This window comes from Rana temporaria, chromosome 13, assembly GCF_905171775.1.
Source record: "Rana temporaria chromosome 13, aRanTem1.1, whole genome shotgun sequence".
Taxonomy (NCBI): domain Eukaryota; kingdom Metazoa; phylum Chordata; class Amphibia; order Anura; family Ranidae; genus Rana; species Rana temporaria.
Window position 1 is genome coordinate 96,104,244 of NC_053501.1, and position 18,052 is coordinate 96,122,295.

The window sequence follows — 18,052 nt, forward strand, 5'->3', positions numbered from 1 at the left end:
ATGTTTATTTATTTATATCCAACTTTAGACAACTGTCTGAAATTGGCGATATATAGAGACAAACAGGATATTAAATGTATCTCCATAATTATTATTTGATTTATGTAGTCTAAAGGTGGATTTTAATGACATATCCTATTTATATATTATTTATGCGGTTTAGACATAAAATTGTCCCAAAATATTATTGTCTCAATCTGTCCTGTTATACTCACTGTAATTCCTCTATCTGGCTTGTTGGCAGAGCTTCCATCAGATCCCTGAAATGAGGACCCTCCAGGTTGTTCTTAGACAGGATCAGAATCCTCAGTGTCTGGTTATTTCTTATTCCAGATGCCAGGTGGGGGCAGGAACTGTCTGTCAGGTGATTAGAGGACAATCTGTAGACGAAGAGAAGAATGTTACCAGAAGAAAATCAATTTCTCCCCCAGGAATTAATGGAACTATTCTCTACATGAATGGAACTAATTTCTCTTTATTGGAATCATTTATGTTAGATCACTTTATAAAACTCCAGGAAATAGAATTTCATAAGATTTTTTTTTATAATGGAGTAGACCCTCCAATATTGTCATCCATGTGTAGACACAGTGATATCTCCATACACAGGATGAGCACAGAATACCTCTAACATGACTCGTATTGTGCTATAATCTCCTTGTGAATGGAGCATGAATGGTATCGGCAGACAGTGTGAGGCCGGAATCACACTAGTGATTGGACAGGATAGTTTTCATCTGATATTCTATTTATCTCTGCTAATAAGAGATGTGTATTTATAGGAAGTAATAGGGAAATCTCCTGACACTGAATAACGGATGGTCATGTCAGGTGACAGGAAGCTGACATGAGGCTCTGATTGGCCATTGCATTAAGATAGGATTCCCCTGTGTATGATCACCTACAATGACATCTATATTACGACTTATTGGACTTCATAGAATATCAGATTATAACAAGGTTACAGGAAAATACTATTTCATGGCTGATAACAAAGTGTAAGAAGATCCAATAATTAACCTGCTCATACACTAGGAGATTTTCAAACAAACATTCAGGCCTCGTACACACGACAGAGTTTCTCGGCAGAATTCACCGAGAAACTCGGTCAAAACCCGGATTCTGCCGAGAAACTCTGTCGTCTGTACAGTTTTGGCTCGATGGAGCCGCCGAGGAACTCGACGAGAAAATAGAGAACATGTTCTCTATTTTCTCGTTGTCCTCCTTGTTCTATGGGAGAAGGCGGCCCGCCGAGCTCCTCGGCGGCTTCATCCCAAAACTCGACGAGGAACTCAACGTGCCAAGCACGTCGAGTTCCTCTGTCGTGTGTACGGGGCCTCATAGAAATATTCGCACAAAAAATACACACAAAAGAAAAAACTAGCAGGTGCGCTGATCAACTGTACGGTATAGCCATTCAGCTGGCTATTGGTGATAATTAGACAGGTCAAAGGGTGCTGCTGCTCTCTATGGATCCTCTGGGTGGTAGGAACACATCTAGACAAAACACAAAAGGAGAGAGCGCAAAGCCACCCTAGTGTAATTTGGCTTTAATATGGTAAACTTACATTGGTCAAACTCACATTGTGTGAAGATAGATACAGCATAAGGATTCCACTGTGGCTGTACTTCTATAACCACCTCAAGATCCTGACAAGGAAAGGGGGAGCCGTGGACATTCAACCGAGCTGCCTGTATCCTGGCAGCACATTCGAGGCTATCAACCACCATGCTTAACATGCAGATCCTTATGTGCATGCTCTTCGAGGACACACAAACCCACATGAGCAGGATACATGGGGGAAGAGAGTGAGGACGTCACACAGTTGCCATGATGCGTTTCGGAGGCATGGCCTCCTTCCTCAGGTCATGCACTCCAACTTGCTCGCTGGTAATTTGCCTGTTTATAATGGAAGAGAGACGCGCTCACGATGAACCCTCCCCTGTCATGGATTTTAAAGGGACACAGGGGTAGGGAAGGCAAAAAATACTTATAGGCATTGGTTATAGTGGTGGGACTATAGCAACTTAATCTATAGCAACTTAATTTATTAAGTTGCTATAGTCCCACCGCTGTAACCAATGCCTATAAGTATTTTTTACCTTCCCTACTCCGGTTTCCCTTTAAAATACAGGACAGGGGAGGCATTACCGCGGTGAGTTACCAGCGAGTTAGTGGGCATGACCTAAGGGAGGAGGCCATGTCACGGTAACTGTATGATGTCCTCACTCTCTTCCCCCTTGTAGCCTGCTTGTGTGGGTTTGTGTGTCCTCGAAGAGCAGTGCCGGCTGGACCGGGCGCATGCACATTAGGATGTGCATGTTGAGCATGGTGGTGGATAGCCTCAGATGTGCTGCCAGGATCCGGGCAGCTAGGTTGAACGTCCACATCTCCCCCTTCCCCTGTCGGGATCTTGAGGTGGTTATAGGAGTTCGGCCACAGTGGACTCCTCATGATGTATCTATCTTCACACAATGATAGAAATATTCTCGGTTCATCTGAGGGCTTGATGGACGCCATTCAAAATGATATAAAAAAAATGTTTCCCCTGCTGTAGCAAATTGGATCATGCTCTGCTGGGGTTTGTTGCCTTCCTCTGGATCAACTGTGGGTATGGAGTTGGGTGTATAGGATTTTACTGTGTTTTTTATTTTGTTTTTTTATTTTTTGTGGTTGAACTGGATGGACTTGTGTCTTTTTTCAACCTGACTAACTATGTACTTTTAACATTCAGTTTTGAAACAAAAAGACTTTACACTGCTAGAAATCTCAGTATTTTTAAGGGATAAGGAAAAAGTCACGTGATCGGTGACGCAACGCATCGGGAGGAGTTGGTGACGTCATATCCGATGTCTCAGTTGCACAGTTGAAACGGTGAGGAGGAGAGCAATTTCTCCCTGATTGGCCTTAAATAAAAATAATATGCTATACACAAGATGATATAAGGCCAATCAGGGAGAAACTGCTCTCCTCCTCACCACTTCAACCGTGCAACTGACACCAGATATGATGTCACCAACTCCTCCCGATGTGTAACGTCACCAATCACATGACTTTTTTCCTTATCCCTTGAAACGGTCATGTGATCAGTGACGCAACGCGTCAGGTGGAGTTGGTGACGTCATATCTGGTGTCTCAGTTGCACAGTTGAAACGGTGAGGAGATCATTTTTATTTAAGGCCAATTAGGGAGAAATTGATCTCCTCCTCAGCGTTTCAACTGTGCAACTGAGACACCGGATATGACGTCACCAACTCCTCCCGATGTGTTGCATCACCAATCACGTGACTTTTTTCCTTATCCCTTGAAACGGTCATGTGATCGGTGACGCAACGCATCGGGGGAGTTGGTGATGTCATATCCAGGGTCTCAGTTGCACGGTTGTAACAGTGAGGAGGGAAACAATGTCTTCAATTTAGAAAACAGATGGCTTTATATTGAAGGATGCTTTGATTGTCTTGATGCTTGATGATATCCCAGGCTGGATCATCTTATAACACATTACTGAGAGCTTTGTATGACCCAAGGGGGTCGCATTCTAAGGTGAGCAGGCATTGCACCTGGTGATGGAAGTGGTGGCACGGATAATATAACCAATTATTACACTTTGTGGAGGAGCACTTTATCAATATCCATTCTATATTGACATTATTTGACCCTTCTTCATACTACTAAGTGTTGGAATTTGCACTATCAATTTATTGATTTATTTTTGCACATGTCACTTTATGCACATTATTATATACAGAACAAGTGCACCATTGTTTAAGAATTGTATTCAAACAATATGAATGTGAAAATTTAATAAAAAAGTCAGTCTTCTCAACACAAAATTACTTATAAATCTATATATAACAATGATAAATAGTCTATTTCCCTGATAACTAATGAAGAGAACTTATAAACAGAATGGCCCGGATTCACAGAGAATGGGCGCACATTACGCCGCCGTAGCGCATCTCAATGTACGCTACGCCAACGCAGCGCAGAGAGGCAAGCAAGGAATTCACAAAGCCAATGCTGCCAAAACTGCGCTGGGTTTCGAAGGCGTAAGTCGGCGTAGGTGGAAGTGGGCATGAGCCATGCAAACCCATGCAAATGAGGCGTGACCCCATGCAAATGATGGTTTGAGAGCCAGACAAGTACGTTGAACGAACTGCGCATGCATCGTGTCGTGGACGCATCCTTGTGCGCATGCTCATAACCACGTTGAAACAACTACCTAAGATACGCCGGATCACTGCCTACGCCAAGAACGTAATCTACGCCCATCCAGACATACGTCCAACGTAAACTACGTAAAAACCGCTGGCTTCTGTTCCCTGATGCAGACCTTTACATGTCTGCTGCTGAGTTACACCTCCTTTATGGGGCTTAACTTTACACCGGACGTACAACTTACGTGCACCTCTCGTAGCCTGCGTCGGGCGGGCGCAGGTTCGTGAATCGCAGTATTTTCCTCATTTGCATATTTGAATGGCTAATCAATGCCAGCGCTACCATGCGGCCAGCGTAAATGTGCGCCCACCCTACGCCGGCGTAGGCAAGTTATGTCGGCGGGATTAAGCCTGTTTTTAGGCGTATCTTAGTTTGTGGGTACGGCGCACAGATACGACGGCGCATATTTGCACTTACACGGCGTATCTGGAGATACGTCGGCGCAAGTGCTTTGTGAATCCGGGCCTATATATATAAAAAAAAAAACATGGTGGATAATTTGATCTTATGGTGTGGAATAGTTTTCAGTATTACCACTTTATATTTGTGCTTTTTTGTTGAAGAGTCTCACTACTATTGCTACATTACTTTTATGTATGGTGATTATACATATTTTGTATTAATTACCAGTGAATGAGTCTCCATGCCATTGTTATATATACACTTATAAGGACTTTTGTGTTGGAGTCTCACTTTTATTGTTATAGCTATATTTTCTCATTTATATTGTTTGAAAGTTATATACTAGTGCTGCAGCCTTGTATATTATACTATTTGGACTTACATATTCCTACTGGTGGCTGGTTCTCATTATTAGAGCGTACACAAAGATGTTAGGGTTTTTTGTACAGATATTTCTTTTTTTTTTATAGACAGCTTTAGACAACTGGAGATTAAATATACAGTATCCCCATTATTATTATTTGTTACATAGTAGGTGAGGTTGAAAAAAGACACAAGTACATCAAGTCCAACCTATGTGTGTGATTATATGTCAGTATTACCTTGTATGTTGTGGTCGTTCAGATGCCTATCTAACCACTTCCATACTGTGCCTATTCTGGCACTTCTCTCCTTCATGTAAAAATCATAATTTTTTTACGCGAAAATTACTCAGAACCCCCAAACATTATATATATATATTTAGCAGACACCCTAGGGAATAAAGTGGCGGTCATTGCAACTTGTTATCTTGCGCAGTATTTGCGCAATAATTTTTCATGAATTAAAAAATAACAAAGATCATCTAACTTGTCACGCTTTAAATTTTTGTTTTTGTTTTTATCAATAGATTTTTATTGGTAGATTTTCATAGTTAACAAGGAGTACAAGAGAAAAGATATACACAGTATCCGATGCACATTTACAATTTCCATTAGTAGCGAAACATGCAAGTCATCGATTATTCATAAAAGCTTGGGCCAAATAGACCAGCAGTCATCAATTGCCTTACACTTTAAGGAATTATAGCTATGAGACGTTCGAAAGTATAATTTCCATGGACCGCTGTAATGACGTCAGAGATATTAGTGACCTTGTTGGATTTCCAATTGTATAATATCTGTAGGAGTGTCTCTAGGAGAATATGCGTTGTGACTGGTCTAAATTTGTGCGGGTATTTGTCTGTTTAGGTGTGGTAGCGCTACGGCTGGGTCAGGGTGTGCAAGTATCCCTGTAAGGGAAGAGATCAGTTGAAAAAACCTTATCCCATAAGCTTTGTATGTTAGGGCAGTGCCAGAACATATGCAAGAGGTTCCCTACGTGCCCACACTCCCTCCAGCAGTTTGGTGACGTTCCTGGGAAGTATGTGGCCAGACGGAAAGGGGTGGAGTGCCATCTTTTAGCCATTTTGATCATTAGTTCCCAAAGTTTAACACAGTAGGATGATCTGTGTATTTCTCTGAAGGCTCCCAATGCGTCTCAGAGAAAGTGATACCTAGCTCAACCTCCCATTTCTGCATTGCTGTTGTTTTAATGAACTTCATTCTGTCACACAATGTGTTGTAAAAGAAAGATATGCTTTTTGTATTAGTATTTACCGTGGAGTAGAATTGTCAAATTTTATTTGGCAAGGCCACGATTGGAGGAGTGTCACGCTTTAAAATTGTGCACATTCATGGAATGGCGCCAAACTTCGGTACTTAAAAATCTCCATAGGTGACGGTTTAATTTTTTTACAGGTTACCAGTTTAGAGTTACAGAGAAGGTCTAGTGCTAGAATTATTGCTCTCGTTCTAACGCATGCGGCGATACCTCACATGTAATATACAAAGGAGTCGCGCTATATAAAAGTGATGACAAAAACACCAATTAAGTGAAATACAAATTAAATGAGTGACTTATAGAATATCATAAATGTCTCCACGGTAGTATAAACGCAAATGGAGTATGAACCAGCCAAAAGGTTTAAAGAGTCCAAAGAAGTGGTGATGAGATAGTCCAAAAGGTCAGTGAATATTAACCACGCTGTGATCCAGACTAACAGGAGACCTCCACCACAGAAAATACTGACTCTTACCGCAGCAAAATGAAAAACCTGCAGAAAGGGCAACAGATCCACAGCAGCAGCTACAATGGTCAATCCTCCAGAAAAGATGTCTCAAGTATAGGTTTCCCATTCAAAAGTCAGCCAGCCAACAGCTCCAAACATGTGTAAAGAGATACCAGGAGACATACATAGTGTAATACTGCGCGGACTTTAATAGGAAAGTAAAGTAGCCAATTGCTTACTTACATTTAGGACTTAATAAGCAGGCTTCAAGCATACATAAAAATCGAACAGGTAAAAAACACAGCCGGCCGGTCTGTGTGTGGGCGTGCGTCCGGAATAGCCGGATCCTCACACGTGGTAACGCGGTGACGGTCAAGGCGTCTCCTCCCGACGTTTCGTCACAAAAATGGACTTGTTCACGGGATAAGGAGACGCCCTGACTCACCGCATAATAAACTGGACAAAGGGGCAGAGCCAGCCCGTAAATATGACCAATAGGAGCCATGCAGACTCCATCTTAACTCCTGGAACCCACAGTGTATTTCATTACGAACTGTGGGCTATGTAAAACCTGTCGGGTTCTCACACCAGCAGGTAATGATCAATAAGCGGTCTGAAACCAGAGAAATTAAATTAAAAATACAAATAAAAAAACGTAAGGGCACTGATATCCTCTGGAGGGAAAGAACATCATATGCAATTAAGCCATAGTGCTGACAGATGAAAAGCAAACACAGTGCCTTTCACTTCCCCACGAAAATCAGTACCAAAACATATGGAAATTGTGACAGGCTGGATCCACCCTCAGTCCATCGCAAGCCTACATAAAAATTAAAAACACAAACAGTCCTGGCTAAATCATAACATAAACATTGCAACATTAATGCAAAAAATCATAATATAAAGATAATACAGGACTGAACAATTTCAAATATTTTAAATATTTTAAATATTAAAATATTATATAAAAATCTTAACAGTAAAATAGTTCATCTATCAAAAAGAGTCTAATACTGCATACACTTCATTTTGGATACAACTTGACAATTATTCTGATAAAAAAGCCCATTAAAGTGTATATATACAGACAACTCAAACCACTCCTTTATACCGCACCCTTGTAGGGGGAGATTATGGGTGATCAGGTTATAGCGTATAAAGGAGAGCCTGGATTAGCTTATTATTCCAAAAAAGAGATCCAATTATCTTATATAGCTCAAATATGTTATGAATTATCTAAAAAGCAGTTAAGGTCCACCTCAATATTCAGCCCAAAAGGCGTATAACACTTTAATTTATGTATCCAGGACATCTCGGTCCTGGATATGGACCTTACCAGATCGCTACCTCTCCAATGTGCAGTAAACTTATCAATCCCTAGAAAGATGGTGTCCCTGGGATTTTTTGCATGAGCGGCAAGGTAGTGCTTGGATACTGAATGTTCTGTGAACCCACTTTTAATATTCGCAATATGTTCATTCAGTCGCACGTGGAGAGGACGCTTGGTTCTCCCCACGTATTGTAAGCCACATGGACATATTAATAAGTATATGACCCCAACCGTAGAACACGTGATAAAAGGCTTGATCTGAAATCCTCTACCAGTACAGCTAGAGTTAAAATCCACTGTTCTTTTTTTAGTACGGGTATTAACACTGCAGCTCTGACACCGACCGCACTTATAGAATCCTGTCAATCCTGCCAGAAACATAGAGGGTACTTTAGGGGGATTCAATATATTTCCGGCCACTTTGTCTCTCAAGGAAGGTAGGCCCTTAAAGACCACCTGCGGCCTCTCAGGTAACAGACCACCCAGGATACTGTCGCTTTTCAAAATGTGCCAGTGCTTGGACATTAACTGTTTGATCCCACCATGTTGGCAGGAAAAATCAGTAATGAAGGGGCATTTAAATTTGGCAGACTTGTCCCGAGGTCTGTCCTCAAGTAAAGTGCTCCTGTCCAATTGGGTCACATATTCTAGAGAGCTAGATAGGTCATCAAACTTGTATCCCTTCGCAACGAAACGTTGTGTCAAAACATCTGCTTGTGTTACAAACGATGTTTGTTTTGAGCAATTCCTCTTTATTCGTTGATATTGACTTTTAGGGATAGAGTCAAGCCAAGGGGAATAATGGCAGCTGTCCTTTGAGATGTAAGCATTTCTATCAGTCGATTTGAAGTGGGTCACCGACTGAAAATTTTCCCCATCAACAGAAATCACTAAATCCAAAAAACTGACCTTAGTTTGGCTAGCTTCATAGCTCAGCACAATCCCACGGTCATTTGCATTCAGCGTATTCATAAAGTCTGTCAGATCGCTCTCGCTACCATCCCACAGGAGGAGGATGTCGTCGATGTACCTGGCCCACAGCAAGATCTGTGGCCTGGACTGGACATGGACGACATCCTCCTCCCAAAGGGCCATAAAAAGGTTGGCGAGGCTTGGAGCGTACTTAGCTCCCATCGCCACGCCACGGTTCTGTTTATAAAACTTCCCGTCATGCCAAAAGAAATTGTGAGTGGCCGCAAACTTAAGAAGTTCCATAATAAAAGAGATTTGTCCCTTATCAAGCCCGCTATCTTTATTTAAAAAGTATGAAACGGCGTGTAGTCCCTGGTCGTGTGGTATAATGGTGTATAGCGAGGTGACATCACTCGTTACCAACCACACACCTAAAGGAGGTTTAATTCTGGACACAATGTTAATCACCGCTTTAGTATCTTTAACATATGATGGAATTTTTTTCACTAGAGGCTGGAGAAACAAGTCTATGTATTTGCCCACCCGGGACGTGATGGAATCTATCCCACTGATAATGGGACGTCCCGGGGGGCAAATAAGACTCTTGTGTACCTTTGGTAGGTAGTATATGATCGGGGTTCTTGGGGCTTTGGGAACCAAAAATTCCCTTTCTTTATCATTCAGAATGTTACTCCGAAACCCTCTATCCACAATCCTAGACAAAATCTTCTTAAACTTAGCACCTGGATCTAATAAAAGAGGAACATAAGTATCGCTGTCGGCAAGGATACGTTGCATTTCCTGCATGTAGTCAATCTTGTCCAGGACTACAATCAGCCCCTTGTCAGCTGAACGAATGACCAGTGCTTTAAGTGGGCCAAAAGAGGTGCCGGTACTCTATTAGGCGCCGGTGCTCCCCCCCCCCCAATACTGAACATGAAAATACCCTTGGCTGCGTGTGATGGGCACAGTGGCTGCATTTGATGGGCACAGTGGCTGCATTAGATGGGCACAGTGGCGACAATTGATGGTGGCACAGTGGCTGCGTGTGATGGGCACAGTGGCGACAATTGATGGCACAGTGGCGACAATTGATGGCACAGTGGCAGTGTGAGTTGGCACAGTGGCTGCATGTGATGGCACAGTGGCGACAATTGATGGCACAGTGGCTGCGTGTGTTCGCACAGTGGCTGCATGTGTTCGCACAGTGGCTGCATGTGATGGCACAGTGGCTGCATGTGATGGCACAGTGGCTGCGTTTGGTGGCACAGTGGCTGCGTGTGATGGGCACAGTGGCGACAATTGATGGCAGAGTGGCGACAATTGATGGCACAGTGGCTGCGTTTGATGGGCACAGTGGCTGCGTTTGGTGGCACAGTGAGGCTGCAATTAATGGGGGGTTAACGCACAGGACAGGAGTGACAGGACAGAGGAAAGGGAGCCAGGAGCGCACTCGGCAGCAGTGAGTTGGCTCCGGCGGGGCGGCATACAGTTTCTATTGTGACTGCGCTGCCTGTCTGACACACATTACCGGCCCGCAACTCGACAAGCCCACCGACTGCGTTCCGGTACTGTAAACCCACGTACTGGGCGCATGGAGAGGTGCTGGTACTCTCCAGGGCCATTTTTGGAAGTGGCGGTACTGAGTACCGCCGCGTTCCGGCCCAGTTAAAGCACTGCGAATGACTATACCTTTATTCTGACACAAAGATTCTATCCCCTTTTCAATATCCTGTTTGCAACGGACCTGTTTGACCTTCATGTTGTCCAGGTCTTTTAGAGTAAGATCTCTAAAAACTTTAAGGGCTGCCGGAAGATGACCCGGAGGGTTCCAGACAGAAGCATTAGACAGTCCTGAGTGTACTATATGCGAAGTGGATATTGCAGATGGATTAAAAGGGTTAGAGGCACAGTACCGTTGGATATTGAGCTTTCTGATATATTTATGTATATCCATGTATACTTTAAATTTATTAATATTAGTAGGGGGGACGTATTTTAGTCCCTTATCCAGAACTAATGTTTCTGCGGGGCTAAGAATATGGGAGCTTAAATTAAAAATGCCCTCTCCACTCACAGCTTTGTTCTCTTTGGGCTTGCTGTTCCTCCCCCCTCTAACTCCTCTTTTCTTTCTGCGGCCCTTTTGGTGCCCTGACCTACCCGGGGAAAACCCCATTGTGAGCGGTTAGAACCGTTATTTGAATTAAGGGCACCCAGTCCGCCATACCCAAAATCATAAGTCACGGGTTGAGTGGGCCCATTATGTCCCTGAGAGGGGCCATACGCACCCTCACCTAAATCAGCTACATCACCAAGAGGTAAAAAAGCGTTGTGAGTGAGTATATTGTATTCTGGTTCTAAAGCATCAGCGTAGTGAACCACCTCTTGAATCCCTGTTGATGGAGGGAGGCCAAGATACTGTCCTCCATAAAACTGGCTATCCCTCTGCCCCTCAAACTGCCGTTGATAACCAGTATTATATTGAGGGGCCAAAGGGGGTGGTGGGCCCAGAGGGCCTCTCCCCCTCATAGTAGAAGGGCCAGGTGGCTGGGCCAAATCCCAGCCATAAGTTGGTGGGCCCATCATAGGGGCAGAATGTCCCCTCTGAATGGGACCTCCTCTGCCTCTATTGGTCCCAGGAGCAACAGGGAACTTTTTAATCCTATTGTTTCCCTTCGGGGTACCCATCTTTGGTACACGGTATTGTGACCCCTTATAGACATGAGCTTGGGGGGGAATAGAGTGCGTGATATTAGTCTGCTTAGGTGTGGGTGGTGGTCCCGTTTCCATCTGGGGGTTAATTAGAGCATTAGCCTCCGCCAGCAACTTTTTTTGCCAGTCGTAGACCAAATTTCCCTGATAATCACCCAGATCTCTATTAAATTTTTTCTTTTTTTTGATTTTTTGTTCTCTTTCTTCTTTTTCCAGAATTTTTAATAGGTTTTGTGATCTTTCCACATATTCCGGACTTGTCATGAGAGGGACCAGTTTCTCTTTAATGAGGAGGATTTCAGCATCAAGCCTTTTTAGTTTAGCGGCCTTGCGTTCCCCCAAAAATTGCAGGAGATTGAGGCCTGCTTCATTAAAGTATTTGTACCACCCCTCAAGGTCCGTATCACCTTTTTGGGGCTGTATCTCCCATCTCAGACTTCTGGGTACCATCTGGTGTTTGATGTAAGTCTCTAAAAAGGCTATATCCCACTGGGTGTGTAATTCGGACACTGTGAGATTTTTGAGTCTCATAAAGAGACCGCCCAGGTCCCCATCTCCATCTTTAAAGATCTCGAATACACCCTCAGTATTAACTACTCTCTTGGCCCGAAAGTCAAAAATATCCATGGGGGAGACTGTACGAGTGTAATATGTGAAAAATGAAATTAATTTACAATTATAATTAAATAAAATAAGTGCTCAGATAAATAATGAAAAAATATTCCTTAAGTGAATATTGTGTGGTTGCTGCAATAATATGTATAGACAATAATAACAAAAAAGAGGATTATTGCGCACACCCAACTTATAATGCAAATTTCAGCAGCGTCTCAAATGTGCCATACAGCACAGAACAAACATAATATACAAAGGAGTCGCGCTATATAAAAGTGATGACAAAAACACCAATTAAGTGAAATACAAATTAAATGAGTGACTTATAGAATATCATAAATGTCTCCACGGTAGTATAAACGCAAATGGAGTATGAACCAGCCAAAAGGTTAAAGAGTCCAAAGAAGTGGTGATGAGATAGTCCAAAAGGTCAGTGAATATTAACCACGCTGTGATCCAGACTAACAGGAGACCTCCACCACAGAAAATACTGACTCTTACCGCAACAAAATGAAAAACCTGCAGAAAGGGCAACAGATCCACAGCAGCAGCTACAATGGTCAATCCTCCAGAAAAGATGTCTCAAGTATAGGTTTCACATTCAAAAGTCAGCCAGCCAACAGCTCCAAACATGTGTAAAGAGATACCAGGAGACATACATAGTGTAATACTGCGCGGACTTTAATAGGAAAGTAAAGTAGCCAATTGCTTACTTACATTTAGGACTTAATAAGCAGGCTTCAAGCATACATAAAAATCGAACAGGTAAAAAACACAGCCGGCCGGTCTGTGTGTGGGCGTGCGTCCGGAATAGCCGGATCCTCACACGTGGTAACGCGGTGACGGTCAAGGCGTCTCCTCCCGACGTTTCGTCACAAAAATTGACTTGTTCACGGGATAAGGAGACGCCCTGACTCACCGCATAATAAACTGGACAAAGGGGCGGAGCCAGCCCGTAAATATGACCAATAGGAGCCATGCAGACTCCATCTTAACTCCTGGAACCCACAGTGTATTTCATTACGAACTGTGGGCTATGTAAAACCTGTCGGGTTCTCACACCAGCAGGTAATGATCAATAAGCGGTCTGAAACCAGAGAAATTAAATTAAAAATACAAATAAAAAAACGTAAGGGCACTGATATCCTCTGGAGGGAAAGAACATCATATGCAATTAAGCCATAGTGCTGACAGATGAAAAGCAAACACAGTGCCTTTCACTTCCCCACGAAAATCAGTACCAAAACATATGGAAATTGTGACAGGCTGGATCCACCCTCAGTCCATCGCAAGCCTACATAAAAATTAAAAACACAAACAGTCCTGGCTAAATCATAACATAAACATTGCAACATTAATGCAAAAAATCATAATATAAAGATAATACAGGACTGAACAATTTCAAATATTTTAAATATTTTAAATATTAAAATATTATATAAAAATCTTAACAGTAAAATAGTTCATCTATCAAAAAGAGTCTAATACTGCATACACTTCATTTTGGATACAACTTGACAATTATTCTGATAAAAAAGCCCATTAAAGTGTATATATACAGACAACTCAAACCACTCCTTTATACCGCACCCTTGTAGGGGGAGATTATGGGTGATCAGGTTATAGCGTATAAAGGAGAGCCTGGATTAGCTTATTATTCCAAAAAAGAGATCCAATTATCTTATATAGCTCAAATATGTTATGAATTATCTAAAAAGCAGTTAAGGTCCTGCGGTGGTTTGAACGACGTCCCCAGCAAGCTATTGGGGACAGGGGTGTTTAATTTTTTTTATATATATATATTTTATTTTTTATTTTACTTTTTTTTTTTTTTTTAGCACTTTTTTTTACATTTTATTTTTTTTATTACTTTTATTCCTATTACAAGGAATGTAAATATCCCTTGTAATAGGAATAGTGTGTGACAGGTCCTCTTTAAGGAGAGATGTGGGGTCAATAAGACCCCACATCTCTCCTCCAGGCTGGAAAGCATGAGATCATAAAAAAATTCACAGATCTAATGCTTTCAGCCACGATTGCGGCTTTGTTTACTTCCGGGTACCCGGGCGTGACATCATAACATCGCGCCCGGGCCTCCGACGGTCATAGAGATGACCGGTGACCGGAAATCTCTATGCTCTTTGTTCAGAAGTGGCCAATTCGTTCTCTGGGCCTCCGATGGCACGGGAGAGCCCGGAGAAGCACCGGATGGCGGCGGGGGGTGTGTCCCCTCCCGCCGCCTGTAAGAATGATCAAGCAGCGGAACTGCCCCTATAATCATTCTTATGGTGAGCACAATCGCCGCCTGAAAAAAGGATATCTGAATGATGCCTGTAGCTGCAGGCATCATTCAGATATCCTCCACTGAAGTTCAGGACGTCATATGACGTCCTACGGTACAGAAGTGGTTAAATTATCGATGACCCCCGCTGAGACCACCGCCTGTGGAAGGGAATTCCACATCCTTGCTGCTCTTACAGTAAAGAACCCTCTACGTAGTTTAAAGTGGAGGTTCACCCAAAAGTGAACCTCCACTTTTTGGAACCCTCCGGTGTCACATTTGGCACCTTTCAGGGGGGAGGGGTTGCAGATACCTGTATAATACAGGTATTTGCACAACTTACGGGTATAGACTCCCACGGGAGTCCCGCCCCTTTGCATCATCCCCTGTTGTATTCTGGGAAACACATGGCTCCCAGAACAAAGCGGAGACCAGTGAAGACGACGCAGCACGACTCACGCATGCGCAGTAGGGAACCCGGGCAGCGAAGCCGCAACGCTCGATTCCCTCACCGAGGATGTCGGCGGGGGAAGCCGAGGGCCAAGCTGTCGCGGGCAATATGGACAGGTAAGTGTCCATTTTTTAAAAGTCAGCAGCTGCAGTATCTGTAGCTGCTGGCTTTTAAAAAAAATTCAGGTGAACCCTCGCTTTAAGGTTAAACCTCTTTTCTTCAAATTTTAATGAGTGGCCACGTGTCTTGTTAAACTCCCTTCAATGAAAAGGTTTTATCCCTACTGTGGGGTATTTGTAAATGTAGATCATATCCCCTCTCAAGCGTCTCTTCTCCAGAGAGAATAAGTTCAGTGCTCACAACCTTTTTTCATAACTAATATCCTCCAGTCCATTTATTAGCTTTGTTGCCCTTCTTTGTACTCGCTCCATTTCCAGTGCATCCTTCCCAGCCAATCTACCAGGTTAAAATTTACTGACACAACACCCACAATTTACTGTCAGAGCCACGTTTTTACTGACATTTCCAAAAGTTAAAAAATTACAGTTTTAAGTGTAAATTGCAGTATTTAGGCTACAAACAAATACAATATGCACTTAGCAATATGATTTAAGGTAGATAATAAGGCAAAAAAACTATTCCTTATTTTATTTTCAATATAGTAAGTATTAAGTAGGTCAGGGACAGGCCTCAGGAGGGCAAGAAATTAGCATGGACAGGCACAGACTCTCACAGTGACACTGATCGCATTGTGCAGCAGCACAGATGTTGATGAGACCTTACTGACACAACACGTAACTTCTTGAGTCACAGTCTTTCTCCAAGACCAGTGGTCCCTCCAGTCTTAACAGCACTGACGGTTCCGGTCCCAGCCCGCCTTGTTCCCATACCGCAGACCCGCACACGAGGCCATGGCCGCTCTGCTTGGCTCCATTGCACCATAACATCACATGACATGCTCGGGTACCACCTCCGCCAGAGCCACCCAATCACACTGTAGCTGGCACTCATCTTGGACCGGAGCCAGCAGAGACCATCTGAGCATCACAGACATCTTTTTTACTGGCAACCTTTTACTTTTTCTGGCATTTACTGGCAGGAGAAAATTGCCTGTTTCTTACTGGCTGGCAGTAAAAATACTGACGGTTGGTAACACTGATCCTTCCTGAGGACTGGTGCCAAGAACTGGACTTATTGATTTATGTAGTATTGGACATAACAGACAGTCCAGGATTAGATATTTATGAAGCCTAAGGAAGGATTTTGATGAAATTATTATATTACTTATGTGGTTGATTTAAAACTGTGCCAGAATAATATTGTCTTAGTCAGTCATGTTATACTCACTGTAATTCCTCTATCTGGCTTATTGTCAGAGCTTCCATCAGATCGCTGAAATGAGGACCCTCCAGATTGTTCTCAGACAGGATCAGTGTCATCAGTGTCTGGTTATTTCTTATTCCAGATGCAAGGTGGGGGCAGCAACTGTCTCTTAGGTAAGTTCTCCACAATCTGTAGAGGAAGAGTAGAATGTTACCAGAAGAAAATGAATTTCTCCCCCAGGAATGAATGGAACTATTCTCTACATGAATGGAACTAATTTCTCTTTATTGGAATCATTTGTATTAGATCACTTCATAAAACTCCAAGAAATAGAATCTTATAAGGAATTTTTTTTTAATGATGTAGACCCCCCCCCCTCTAATATTGTCATCCATGTGTAGAGACAGTGATTCGTCCATACATTGGATGAGCACAGAATACCACTGACATGGCTTGTATTGTGCTATGATCTCCTTGTGTATGGAGCATTAATGGTATCAGCAGATAGTGTGAGGCCAGAATCGGCATTCCTAGTGATTGGACAGGATGACTTTTATCTGATATTCTATTTATTTATTGATATTCTCTGCTGATAAGAGCTCTGTATGCATAGGAAGTAATGGGGAGGTCTCCTGACACTGAATAGGAGATGTGTAGTAATGGGGAGATCCCCTGACTAGACATGCAATTCGTTTTGGTCCAAATATAAATGAAATAGTAACTAATGTTGTTGACATTTTTTTAATATTGTTTTGTATATTTGTTTTGTAACAAATTTCGAATTTTCAGAACAATTCAAATTCAGATCAGTCGAAGAATGATCGACCGATGCAAATTCTGTGTGAAGAATTGCTAGTTGTTAAGGAGTGGGCTGGAAAGCCATCTGCCACGTCCTTAACGACCGATGACTCATCAGCTGTCAGCCGGTTTCCCCACTGACAGCTGAATTCAAACAAAAGAATGCAAGAAATTAAAAATTATAGACTGTAATTGTTGCACCTTGTTCAGTAAAGCCAATTCGACTACATTTCGACCTTGAAGTGCTTGGCCAGCATCCTAGTATGCAGAGAGAGAGTGTGTTCAAATGTAATTGAGACAGGGAAATGTGTAATTGGGTGCACCTTAATTAATAGAAAGTGGTGTTTTGGTGCACTTTAACTTGAGAATGCCACTGACAGAAATGTCAAAACTATAAAAAAAATAAAAAAAAGAGGGTACTACAGCACCGGAGTCAGAAAAACTGCTCACAAATTCAAATAAGGGGGCAGGCAAAAAGCAAACAAAAAAAATACCATTCAGCAACCAAAAAAAAGGGGGTATACAGCACTAAATGTTATGTAATGCAGTGTAAAGCACTGCACTACACAAACATACTCCACTGACACACTACAATATACTGCAGTAAAACTGCACTGATGCGCTACAATATACTGCAGGAAAACTGCACTGACTCACTTCAATATATTGCAGTAAAACTGCACTGACGCGGTACACTGACACACTTCAATATACTGCAGTAAAACTGCACGGAAGCACTACACTCACACTATAGTAAAACTGCGCAGTGCATTGAGGGAAGTTTGGCTGGCCAAACAAACGGTCAACCGCCCTGCCAATTCCGGTGTGAACAGCCAATGTTCAGGCTGAACTTTTGCCCAGCCTAAAACCATTCGCCCAACACTAGTCTTCCACCCTACTACAGTTCTTCCTGTGCCTGA

At 42.7% G+C, this 18,052-nt stretch overlaps 1 protein-coding gene across 3 annotated transcripts in view; it reads right to left on the reverse strand.

Annotated features, from left to right (window-relative positions):
- Positions 1 to 18,052, reverse strand: part of LOC120921091 (NACHT, LRR and PYD domains-containing protein 3-like) — a 123,218-nt gene that overhangs the window by 49,082 nt on the left and 56,084 nt on the right. For all 3 annotated transcript variants that reach the window (XM_040333736.1, XM_040333735.1, XM_040333734.1), the window contains exons 6-7: positions 16,359 to 16,523; positions 216 to 380 (exon numbers count right to left, since the gene is read on the reverse strand). In XM_040333736.1, coding sequence (XP_040189670.1) covers positions 216 to 380; positions 16,359 to 16,523 — 330 coding nt within the window. The remainder of the gene's footprint in view (positions 1 to 215; positions 381 to 16,358; positions 16,524 to 18,052) is intronic.